At 42.7% G+C, this 13,317-nt stretch overlaps 1 protein-coding gene across 2 annotated transcripts in view; it reads left to right on the top strand.

Annotated features, from left to right (window-relative positions):
- The window catches only part of PRKCB (protein kinase C beta), a 176,204-nt gene that overhangs the window by 139,685 nt on the left and 23,202 nt on the right, over window positions 1-13,317 (top strand). For both annotated transcript variants that reach the window (XM_063430532.1, XM_063430534.1), the window contains exons 10-16: window positions 364-537; window positions 1,553-1,644; window positions 5,239-5,301; window positions 5,836-5,974; window positions 7,729-7,809; window positions 8,351-8,458; window positions 13,063-13,203. In XM_063430532.1, coding sequence (XP_063286602.1) covers window positions 364-537; window positions 1,553-1,644; window positions 5,239-5,301; window positions 5,836-5,974; window positions 7,729-7,809; window positions 8,351-8,458; window positions 13,063-13,203 — 798 coding nt within the window. The remainder of the gene's footprint in view (window positions 1-363; window positions 538-1,552; window positions 1,645-5,238; window positions 5,302-5,835; window positions 5,975-7,728; window positions 7,810-8,350; window positions 8,459-13,062; window positions 13,204-13,317) is intronic.

The following is a 13,317-nucleotide window of genomic DNA, read 5'->3' on the forward strand; positions in this document are numbered from 1 at the left end:
GTATTTTCCCCCAAATTAGCTGGATTCCGCAGGAGCTCCAGTGACCTGCAGCCTGTCGGCATGGCCGCCCGGCCCCGCCCCCGTTGAAATGATTTTTAGCTCTTCATCGTGTAATTGTACTTGGTTTAACCAAATTAATTTGAGTAAATCAAGAGAATGTAAACATTTTGCTTAATTATAGGGGACATACTAATGCTGGGACTGGGCTATACATTATTCGTTTTATTTTTGTATTTTACGGTGTCACTAATTCCTGCTGATGATCTTAGGTTCATGCTATGTTTTGCAGACCTCCTTTCACAGGACGCAATGAAGATAAAGGTCCTTTGTCATTCCAGTATCTTACTTGTTCTTCTTACATAGGTAATATTGGCGGAGAGAAAAGGAACGGACGAACTCTATGCAATAAAAATTCTGAAGAAAGACGTAGTCATACAGGACGATGACGTTGAATGCACCATGGTGGAGAAACGAGTTCTTGCCTTGGCTGGAAAACCTCCCTTCCTAACTCAACTACACTCCTGCTTCCAGACCATGGTACGGTCGTAATTTCCATTCTAATACTATCTGATTTTGTTATTGAAAAGAAATTAAAATTTAAGTTGGCCTTATCCATTAGCCGTTCTTATGTAATTTCCAATATCAGATTGAAAGATGAGGCATGTAGATGAACATTAGAGCTTATATTACCCAACTGCTTCCCCACGAAGAAAGAACAAAATAGTGCGTAGGCGCTTCACTGAAATTATGACAATATATTACCAATATGAAACTTGATTGCGATATAGACTAAAACCAAAAAAAATACAAAACAGCATAGTGCGAACTGTATAATAACTATTAAATAATAAATGAATATATGACTCCCACTCACATTCTCTAGAGCCGTACCAGGCTCTGTAAGTCAGGCTCACGTGTGCCAAATTCAGGCAGATGAGACTCCAAGTATACGTGCAAAATATATTTATTATTTAAAAAATATATAAAAGTTGTGCACTACAGGGCACTATGGGGGTGGAACCCAATACAGAAATTTGTAAAATATAACAAAATTGGGATTCCACTTACCCCTATTTGTATAGTAGCCCAGAGTGTAAGAATACACATGAAATAGCAAATAACAGGTATAAAATAAAAGCAGACGTGTTTCGGCTAGCAGCCTTCTTCCAGTGCTTATCTCCATGTCCTGTTGAGTCTTCTTATATAGGTCTTATCTTTGCCGTTCACCTGGATTGAATTTCATACCGGTGTCGCGTCACTTCCAGTTTCTCGCGTGACATCACTTCCGGTTTTCGGCTAGTTGGAACGCACGCTGAAACGCGGCGTTCAGGATGTGGGTTACTCCTTAGTGTTGTAATTGAGTCCCCATAGCAACCGTACACTCCATATTTGCAGGAAGTCATAACAAAATAGTAAAATACAAAAATAAAAAATATAATCAATATAAAATATTAAATAGACAAATGTATACACAATACAGATTTAAATCCCCACTAAATCTGACCTTGATCCACCTTTTTGGAGATGACCAACTGAATTGTTTTTTTTACAGGATCGCCTATACTTCGTGATGGAATTTGTCAACGGAGGGGACCTTATGTATCAGATCCAGCAAGTTGGCCGGTTTAAAGAACCTCATGCAGTGTAAGTACGGTCAATCCCTATTCCATTTGCCTCATTGATGGAATTGCAGCTGGCAACATTCGGCACGATGTATAAAGAGCATTTCTGGGCAAAGTTTATCAAAGCAGAACAGTCAACAAGAGTCATTCTATTGATTTCCATGGTGACTGCTCCGCTTTCCGAACTCTGCTCAAAAACTGCTCTTTATAAATAATCTGTGGCGTGGTTTTATTACTTGGGGATCACCCACATGACTAGGTCAGAAGAACTCTCACAATGTGTTTCAATTCTTTATGTGCCAATGGGGTTAACAAAATATTATGTTTCTGCATTTCAGGTGTGCATACGATGGCATATTATAGAATGTTTTAGTGTAATTCACTTTGCAATGCCCTCATGTCTGGTCACACCTGATCTTGCCTGGCACTGCCAGCCTTCGTGACTGAGAAATTCTTTCTGTCCCTGAATGCACACCGCACTGCGATCTCTTTGCAGATGTGAGGCATTGCTATGACTCATAAGAAGGGATTTTTTTTCCCCAGGCCCCTTTGTTATTTATGCTAAATAGATGTCTTGCGCCATTGATGGGCTGCGACAGATCCGTGGCCCAGAACTCCCAGCGCGTAGAATCTCCCGAGCAGCCACATCTTCACTCTAATCCCATGCTGGAATTGTTTAATCAGACATGTGTGCGGCCCCGGTTACACAAGGACACAGCTGTTTTGGCACACATCCATAATACACGATACAGCCTCTCCTTGCCCGCCTCACGCATGGCTGGAACACCATGAATTCAGTGACTTGGCCTTTTCCGCTGTAGCTCTAAGTACCCAGCAGTTGGAATCTCTGTACAATGGAAAAAAACATGGATATCTAATGCCTTTATTACTTGTCTGCTCTATCTGAACATCGTGTATAACTATGTGAATGTATTTCACCACATTTACTGTTTGGATTTATTCAATACTTTGGTGTGTTTGTCTGTGTGTGTATTATTATTTTATTTTTTACTCTCTTTTTTTGTTAAGGCCTTGCACTGCTGAGGTCCTTAAGGAGTTTAAAATGTTATGGTTTTATGAAAAATCTATCTTAAGCTTTCTATGCTTGACTATGCTTTCTATTTACTTTACTGGTGAGGACAACTTTCCCACGGTACTCTCAATTATATTTAATTGCCAAATGCTCAGTTCTAACTCCAATGTACTGGCCAGCGTATTGCCATCAATGTATTGGCCAGCGTATTGCCATCAATGTACTGGCCAGCGTATTGCCATCAATGTACTGGCCGGCGTATTGCCATCAATGTACTGGCCGGCGTATTGCCATCAATGTACTGGCCGGCGTATTGCCATCAATGTACTGGCCGGCGTATTGCCATCAATGTACTGGCCGGCGTATTGCCATCAATGTACTGGCCGGCGTATTGCCATCAATGTACTGGCCGGCGTATTGCCATCAACGCACTGGCCGGCGTATTGCCATCAACGCACTGGCCGGCGTATTGCCATCAACGCACTGGCCGGCGTATTGCCATCAATGTACTGGCCGGCGTATTGCCATCAATGTACTGGCCGGCGTATTGCCATCAATGTACTGGCTGGCGTATTGCCATCAATGTACTGGCCGGCGTATTGCCATCAATGTTCTGGCCGGCGTATTGCCATCAACGCACTGGCCGGCGTATTGCCATCAACGCACTGGCCGGCGTATTGCCATCAACGCACTGGCCGGCGTATTGCCATCAACGCACTGGCCGGCGTATTGCCATCAACGCACTGGCCGGCGTATTGCCATCAACGCACTGGCCGGCGTATTGCCATCAACGCACTGGCCGGCGTATTGCCATCAACGCACTGGCCGGCGTATTGCCATCAACGCACTGGCCGGCGTATTGCCATCAACGCACTGGCCGGCGTATTGCCATCAACGCACTGGCCGGCGTATTGCCATCAACGCACTGGCCGGCGTATTGCCATCAACGCACTGGCCGGCGTATTGCCATCAACGCACTGGCCGGCGTATTGCCATCAACGCACTGGCCGGCGTATTGCCATCAACGCACTGGCCGGCGTATTGCCATCAACGCACTGGCCGGCGTATTGCCATCAACGCACTGGCCGGCGTATTGCCATCAACGCACTGGCCGGCGTATTGCCATCAACGCACTGGCCGGCGTATTGCCATCAACGCACTGGCCGGCGTATTGCCATCAACGCACTGGCCGGCGTATTGCCATCAACGCACTGGCCGGCGTATTGCCATCAACGCACTGGCCGGCGTATTGCCATCAACGCACTGGCCGGCGTATTGCCATCAACGCACTGGCCGGCGTATTGCCATCAACGCACTGGCCGGCGTATTGCCATCAACGCACTGGCCAGCGTATTGCTATCGCGGGAGAGTAACACCCTGTACGGGAAATGTTCCCAATCAGGGCAAGTAGCGTAAGAGAGGGGCAAAAGATATGAGGTGTGTTATGAAGTAGATGACTACCAATTGGATATTACCTTAAAGGGACACTGTAGGTAGTTGTTTTTTTATATTGTCTGTAGTCCCCTGTTAGTCTGTCCATTCAGTGTTAAACTGTTTTTAATGTTTTAATGGTAAATGTGAGTCCCCAGCAGCCCGTCCCTCTCTGCTCTGCATGGGCTAATGTAGAATCATGTGACTGAGCAGCAGTGGGTAACTGTGATTGGCAGAGAGTCAGCTGATTTCTTGCAGCCTATCAGAGCACCCATTGCTGGTAATAAAGTAACACTGCCATCCCTTCCTGAAAAATTAGTTGTGTTTTTTTTTTTATTATAAAAATGGAATCTTTCTGACATAAAATCCTCATTCAGCCAAGAGATATACAGAAACAAAATAGACTACTTTGTCTCAGTATTTCTCCTCCTCCGCCTGACTTTCCTTGACACAAGGCGGAGCCCAAGTGTCAATCACTGCAGCCGTCAGTGATGGCTGCAGAGAATTGACTGCATCTGTTGGGGGTCTCGCAGGATCCCCCATAGGCCTCAATGCTGAGAGTACATCAGTGACGTCCGCACTGAGAAAGGCCACGCCTGACCAAGATGGCGGCGCCCGCGAGGGACAGGTTCTGGTCAGTAAACTCACCTCTACATGTCCCCCACGGCCACCTGACCGCAGCAGCTTTGTCACCAAACGGTGATAGGGAGGTTTTATTTGTTATGGCTACTAGAAAGTGTGCAATCTCTGCCATAGCCACACCTCCACTAGTGGCCGGAATGTGGGTGACCAGGGATCAACATTCAGTGTTAAACTGCTTAAACAACGATTTAACCCCTTAAGGACCAAACTTCTGGAATAAAAGGGAATCCTGACGTGTCACCCATGTCATGTGTCCTTAAGGGGTTAAAGCTGAACAGAAGGACAGTCCCAGGGGACTCCAGGCTCTCTAACTAAATCATTGAGATAAAATGGTTATAGTGCCTACAGTTGCCCATTAAGGAACCAACGTAAAGTGGGCATGGCAATGTAAACCTTTCTTTTGCAGAAGTCTCTTTTTGAGGAGGCGCTTATATATAAACATTTTCCAAAGTTAAGTTACCCCATCTGCCTCACTTTGTGACTAAAACCCTTTTTGTTTATCACATTTAGATTCTATGCAGCAGAAATTGCCATCGGCCTCCTGTTCCTGCACAGCAAAGGCATCGTCTACCGGTATGACAATACTTCTATTTTCACTTTACTACCTGCTAGATCTAATCAAGCCTCATCTGTCAGGGGTTAATAATTTTTGGTGTCTGTTAGGTTGACAGGGGGTGGGGGGGGGGGGTCTTTAGTCCGGGCTTCAACCAACACGATGGAATATGCTGGAAAACTCAATTTTCATATAATGTAGGACCTTAATTAAGCGCATTATTGGGGAGGGATCCGTTAAACGTGGTACGCCACGGAGCTTATTCATCACCCTAAATCACATAACTATTGTCTGCTTCAACAGTCCGATTTAATAAGATACACAAAGTCTAATTTGACAGACACAAATCAGAGATTCTGTTTGCAAACACTGTGGCTCTTTAGGAACAAACGTTGGCGCCCTACATCACTAATAGACCATAAAATTGCAGCCCACAAAATGTAGTTGTTTACAGATCAGCATTCCGTCTATCCGAGCAATCTTTAAATTCTCTTCCTGCCATTAGCTGTGACCACTTCGTGTCCACGAAACATCATAACTGTCTATCATCACAGGGACTTGAAGCTGGATAATGTTATGTTGGATTCTGAAGGTCATATCAAGATCGCCGACTTTGGCATGTGCAAAGAGAACATGTGGGACGGTGTAACGACAAAGACCTTCTGTGGCACGCCAGACTACATTGCACCAGAGGTAAACTAGCCTGCGGTATCCCCCTGCAGTGTCAGAGATTATGGATTAAGAATTTAGGGTTAAATAGCATGCTGGATGTAGTCAAATAATGCAACTCTATTTACTTTATTTAACTCCCAATCCTTCGTACTCATTGAACTGGCCTAATCTTTATTGGTGTATCAATTTTATGAAAACCCTGTGGGAGATGAAACGGAGGGTATTTTTCCCACATAATTATAAACCTGCTACCAAGATGCGGAGTACTCTACGTATAGTAGGTCCTAATCTTATTTTTCTGTAACGTATGGAGCCGTCTAAGGTGAGGACTTGTGTACAGACTGCTCTGTTTGTGTACACCCCATACAAATACTTTTACCTAAAACATGGATTTGATTCCATGTCTGATACTGTAGATCTATGTAAATGTGTGCATGCAATGTGTATATGCATGTGTTTAGGTACATACAGGTAGTACCGAATGTACAGTTGGGTGCTTTCCCACTACAAGGATTATCTACATGTTGTGTTTTTTTTTTTTTTTTATGGTGGGAATGTGTGACTGTCCATTGGAGGGCTCCTGTCCCATTAATGGTTTAGCTGCCGCTCTCTGTGCCCTGCGGCTCTTGTTAAATGGGCTGTCACAGATCATCTCACACTGCATGCCTTTCATTACACTGCTGGGTCTGCTGTAATAATGTGCTGTTACATTTCCAGGGTCCGTCTCACTGGGCTGATTGTAACCCCCTTCCGTGGCTTTTTGTTTAACCTCACACTTCCCTTTCTCATCATACAAGCGCTGAAACTCTTCCGATGCAAACAATGGACGTCCTCAGTGTTTTCCTGAACACACGTTACTTGTACAAATTGATGGGACAGACGTGAAAAGAGCTGCCCCGCTGTATGTTATATTCACATGCTGCAGGTTCCATCCATGATTAATACAGAATAAGGAACAACGCGCGCACACACACACACAAAAAAAATGTGACATTTTACAAGACTACTTAAATTGCTTATCTCGGCCAACAAATATGACAACTTGCTGAGATAGGCGTTTTTAAGTAGCCTTGTCAAATAGAAAATTAGATTTTTGTGTGCGCTGTTCCTTAATCTGTATTTTGTATAAATGTATTTTTTTTAAGTCTGCATCACTGCTGAGAAATGCCTGTTCCAGATTTGCTCCCAATTCCCCCTTTCCTTTCCCTCCTGCAGCGTATGAATCCCACACACTGCTGTGTAGAACGGATTGTGCACTGCCGACCAATATGTGCAAGTGATGTGTCAGGAAAACGTGCTAGACCTAGGAACGCTAGTAAGGAGCCTCCTGAACTAATGACAGGCCACTGTATATAGATACCGGTCAATATTTAAAAAAAAAAATGGATTCTGTACACCTTTACCAAGTTACTGGCACTTTAGTAAATAAACGTGTGAGTTGTCAGGAGCTCAGACTGCTTTTTAAAGTGAATTTTAAATTTTAGGCCGTAATAACCGATAAATTCTCCCAGTCCGTTGTGTTTTCGGTTTGACTATTTTGACTTGATATCTGAAATTCATGTTGAATTCATTACCGTTTACATGAACACTGCCCCCACGCAATAAACTTGTATTGTCCAGGCTGGTGACGATCGGTGTGGGACAGTCAGTCGCAATTAATACGTAAGATCAGGTCTTCAAATGTGCATTCTGTAGGTTTCTGGGGTTTGGTCCTGCGAGTTTGAGGGGGAGGAGGTTATACAAGATCTCTAATATGTCTGTGTGCTTTATTTTAGATCATTGCCTACCAGCCCTACGGGAAGTCTGTAGATTGGTGGGCGTTTGGCATCCTGCTCTACGAGATGTTAGCTGGACAGGTAAACTATACAATGCTTTAGCTTTTATTCTCCGCTCTCATGCCCAGATCTCTATCTTTACAATGTCACCATTGCTCCCATAATCTGATAATTATGGTGGGGTTGTTTTTTTTTTTTTTTTTTTAAGTAAACATGAAATTGTGAAGTGTTCATAAAGGAATTTCAAACGTTAAGCCAGAAATAGGAGATTGAAAGATAACGAAGTTGGTAAATGGTTCTGGTTTGGTCATGCTTGCCTGGAATTTTCAGTTTATTTGTAGGTTCTCCACAATCCCAGGTTTTAGTGCAGGCATAGGCAACTTCGGCACTTCAGATGTTTTGGACTACACCTCCCATGATGCTTTGCCAGCGTTACGGGGGTTGTAGTCCACAACATCTGGAGTGTCGAAGGTTGCCTACCCCTATTAGTGGATTAACATCCACTCTTTTTGTGTCTCCTTCCATTTCCTGCGCCCCCTAGATCTATCATTTGGTACTCAACCTATGGGACAGAGCATCCTTTTTAACTTTCTCTCATCCGTATCCTATATTTCCCCATCAGGCCCCGTTCGAAGGAGAGGATGAAGATGAATTGTTTCAGTCCATAATGGAGCATAATGTATCTTACCCCAAGTCTATGTCTAAAGAAGCAGTTGCTATTTGCAAAGGGGTAAGTATTGTACTTTTCTTTCATTAATGACCTCTTAGAGCAGAGTTTGCAGGTTTTTTTTTGTTTTTTTTTGATGCATGTAAAACGGACTGCCATTGAATTTATCGTGAAATATAAATGTGGTACTAAGACCATATATTTTGCATTCTGGACTCAACTTGCATAAAGGCAGGAAAGCTGCTCTAAAAGATGGTACACTCAAAGAAACAAAAAACAAATACTTTTTTGTGTTTGGTAAGAGTTGAGGCACGTACAGAAACAGGAAATATATTGTCCAGGATTATTGGGTTTTCCGGTAATGGCGCTGTAAGTGTGCAGAGCAAGATGAATCACAGCTCTTAGGTACAAAGTTCAGTACTGCGCTCTTCCAGTAGTTTTTTTTTTTTGTGTGTGTGTGTAAAAAAAAACAAAAAGAAACTTTCTCTGTTCTTCCTAAGACTGGAAGACCGTTATGGAATTTCTAGCTCGACAATTGGCGCCCCGCACTGTAAGCCTCAGACGTAGTGCAGGTGTGTCCACTTCTGTTGATAAACTGCCAATTGCCATAAACCCCAGCAATCTACAATCACATTATCCTTGGACGTGTTGCTTAACAGCCCCCGGCACGCGTAGGATCAGGATCTGCAGAGACGCAGGTGGCGCACTGTTTCTCTGACCTCCTGCGTGTGTGTTTTTAATTTCTGCTGTATACCTCACACCTTGTTTGTATTTCTTTTTCTTTTTTTTTTTTAAATATATATATTTATTTTTTTTGGTCATTATCACATTTCAATTTTTTTTCTTTCTTTCTTTCTTTCTTTCTACTCACTTAGACTACGTTCCTTCAAGGTAGAGTTGAGATTTATTTTTTTACACCTTACAGGCATCACGTGGTACATTGTGCTGAAAATTAACACAGTGATATGAGGCTGTGAAGTAATGCTAAATTATTATACATTTTCAGCCATTCTTTGCACCCCTTGGGCATCACACCTCTGCTTCTGATAAAGGAATGAAAACGCACACATGTTTAGCACACATGCTTTAGCGCAGTCTAACTGATTACAGGCACGCAGATCAATAGACACGGAGGCCTTCCAGAGCTGCATGTGTAGAGGCTGATTACAATTGATCTGCCTTCTCTACTGCTTGACCAGATCTAATGGGAAATGGCAGGGTTACGCTGGTGAGGTTCCTCGTCTGCCAGGCATTTTGCCACAAGGCGTTGAATCATACCCTATCAGCCGTTCCACTTCCGAGCATAAACTGCGCCTGTTTGTCTTGCACGCGATTAATTGGAGTGATTGGTTCCTATCTAGACCCGGCTGGCAAATCTAATTAAAGAGTGAAAATATCTGCCTTGTTCTGTGTTTTGTTTATCATATTCTTTTTGGCAAACACACACACACACACACACCTGCAATGCATCACGGTTAATGTCCTGCAGCACGGTTTATGCCAAGTAATGAAAGCCCATTTGCACACAGCTGTTACCCCTCTGCTACTCCTCTCTACCATACAGCACCCTCGGCTCCCCCATCACTGGCTGCACATCTGCTGCTGTGTATATAGTTTATTATCTGGCTTCTTCTGTATTATCCAGAGCAATAGCCATTGCTAAGCAGACACACTGTACTCCAGCATACATGTTGGCACAGTTGGGGAAACGTGATGTGCCCAACTGTTTGACTGCAACTCCTATAAAGCTCAACCAGCACATACGTGATAGGTTTTGTGTTCAAAAGGCTGCTGCAGAACACCATTTTCTGATTTCAGAATGAGCAATTAAACAGATCATAGTGGCTATAGAATATATGTCTGCTACAGTGTGGTGGATAATGGGCCTTATAGTCATGCAGCCAGAAGGCTAAAAATCTGATGGAATTGTTTTGGCGTGAAGCCGTAAAGGAAGGTGAATCGGGCCAGCAAGACTGCCGTGATTTAGATTTATTCATTGTGTCTTACATATAAAAGAATTTGACTGCGAATCTGAGTTATTTGGTCCTTACCGGCTACCCACCCATGATATAACCACAAAATATTTTTAAACAAAATTTCTGCTCAGGACATCTTTACTTCCATACCGCATATTTTGGATTTTCTGTAACACGTGTGACTGCCAGTACATTAAAAAAAACACGCAAAAACCTTATTAATTGGGAATTCATTTGCATTGGCCATAAAAGCGTTGAACAATAAACACCCCAGGCTCGAGCTGAACCTCATCTTTGTAATTAACGCCTTGCATTTATAATGCAGTAAAATATGCAAATCAAGAGAGCGATGCTGATACACAAGCATATGCTCACTTAAAGTTCCCGCATTTGCTGCAAATCCCCAGGGTTCCTCTAGTGTGCTCTGCCCAGACTGGAAAGTAGTGGCTGAGAGTTGATCCCATTATCTTCAGCAGGGCAGATAAGCGTGTGCCATAAAGCCCTCTCCAGCAGGGGGTGCATGAGACAGTCCATGATTGGCCAGCAGTATAATTCATGAAAACACATAAACGATACTGCTACAAAGCTGATAGAAGCTACATCATGTCTTGTAGTAGCTCCAGGCCTGTATTTACCACAAGGCAAACAAGGCATTTGCAAATGCCTTGTGTCCTTGCGGGGCCCAAGAGCTAGCTGCCACCTTAGGGGCCCCCTTGGTGTTAAAGTACTAATATTCTGGCCGGGCGATGAGGGAGATATTTCCTTTTAGATAATTATTAAAGATATTAATAATTGGTGAGTGTATGAGAAAATATCTGTGTGTGAGTATGTTTGTGACTGTCAGTGTGTGTGTGTGCCAGTCTGTCTGTTTGTCAGTCAAAAAAAAGGCCTTGACATGAATTGGTGGGGCAAATTTAGTTAAGGGGGTGCCGAATTTAGTCGTGCTAAGTAGCTCCATTCATTTAGAGAACTATAGATGTAGTCTCACAAGCAGTGGGGCCTGTGATGCTCTGTGTTTAAAGCATTTATGAATCGAATGATTAAATCTAATCCTCAATCTAAAGTTGTTGCGTTTTTTTTTTGTTTGGTTGGAGATATGAAGAGGCAGTTCTCCTCAGATTTGCAGTGTAATTCATTCTCTCTACTCTGAATTGCTACAGTTTGAAGTTTAGTAAATAAACCCTTTTGATTTATTTTTTTCCCCTTCTTACAATTAAACTATTATAGTGGAGCTCTGGAGGAGAAAGTAAAATAAAAATAGAATAAAAATATATATTTGGAACTTATTAAATCAAAACAATGTCCCAGTATAACTATACTTTCGTATATGTTCAAAGTTCTTGCAAATTGCATTGGAATAAGCTTCTTCTTGATACTCCAACACTCAAAGGGTTACACCCTGTAGGGATAACCTGGAACAGGGATAGGCAACCTTCGGCACTGCAGATGTTGTGGACTACATCCCCCATAATGCTCTTACACCTATAATGCTGGCAAAGAATCATGGGAGGTGTAGTCCAAAACATCTAGAGTGCTCGAGGTTTCCTATGCCTGACCTAGAACAAATAGAAACTGGAATGGTATAATAACGACACGCTGTAAGTTGAGCTCTCACCTAGTTAGATATCCAATATATTCAATCCTGGTGGATATCTTTATCGTCCACATCTAAGGGATAAAACATATAGAGCTTCCAATGGTGTAGCACTTTATATACAGGGGTTAACACCACTCCCCCTATATGTTGTGCTCACCTGGTCCAGGGACTTTAACTGGTCCCACAGTGTACTCACGGTATATGCAAGTAATGAGCCTTCAGTGGTAAAAAGGATTCCCACACATTATGAATTGCATGAAACAAATTTAAAACCAAATCTTTGTAGCTGGCTTACAGTTCATAGGGGAATTCAAAGATCGTGATCAGTTGATCGTCCACCGATACCGCTGTTAGATCCTCTCCCCTGAACGCCAGTGAAAGTCCCTGGACCAGGTGAGCACGTCTCACGTGACGTTAATATACCATTCCAGTTTCTATTTTGTTCCAGGTTATCCCTACAGGGTGTAACCCTTTGAGTGTTGGAGTATCAAGAAGAAGCTTATTCCAATGCAATTAGCAAGAACTTTGAACATATAAGAAAGTAAATTTATACTGGGACATTTATTTTATTTTTATTTCTATTTTCTACATCTGTGTTCTCTCTAATTGGAGAGCTATTACTATTATGTGCGCTAACTCATTGTTGTAAGATTTGACTTGGAGCATTGTGTACTTTGGGGGGAAGTGGAGGATAGCAGCACAAGGTATATATTATTTAAAGAGAGAGAATCTACCATATTTATTTCTTAAAGGGAAAGTGCCTCAGATTAATACTTTATATATTTATCTAAGGGCAATGGGTAACTGAATAAAGGTCTGGCATTAAACTAGAGATTATAGTAGGTCTGGGGAACTAGAATGGGCATACTACTCTGGTAGTGTGGTTATGAACACTCTATGAAAGGTGTTTTTCAACCAAGTCGTACTATATCACTTGTTGTAATTTTTTAAAGCTACAGTGAACCTATAAATCTGTGAAATGCGTTGGCAGCAAAATCAGCTGGACTCTTAGGCACAAACGCCAATGGACACAGGAAGTTTAAATTTTTACGTAAACAAATTTTAATTAAACCCTTGTTAATTTTGTTCCGCAGCTAATGACTAAGCACCCTGGAAAGCGTCTAGGCTGTGGACCCGAAGGGGAGAGAGATATTAAGGACCACGCATTCTTCCGTTACATAGATTGGGAGAAGCTGGAGGCAAAAGAGATCCAACCACCATATAAACCAAAAGCGGTAAGTCCTCCAGAGCAGAGTGTTGTGAGCGCCTTTAGTGCCAAGTTTTCTAGCGTGCAGTGTTTGTGTATTTGTGCGCAGTGTTCCTTGCGTGTAGTAGACTGGGTGTCTTTG

This window comes from Pelobates fuscus, chromosome 8, assembly GCF_036172605.1.
Source record: "Pelobates fuscus isolate aPelFus1 chromosome 8, aPelFus1.pri, whole genome shotgun sequence".
NCBI lineage: Eukaryota > Metazoa > Chordata > Amphibia > Anura > Pelobatidae > Pelobates > Pelobates fuscus.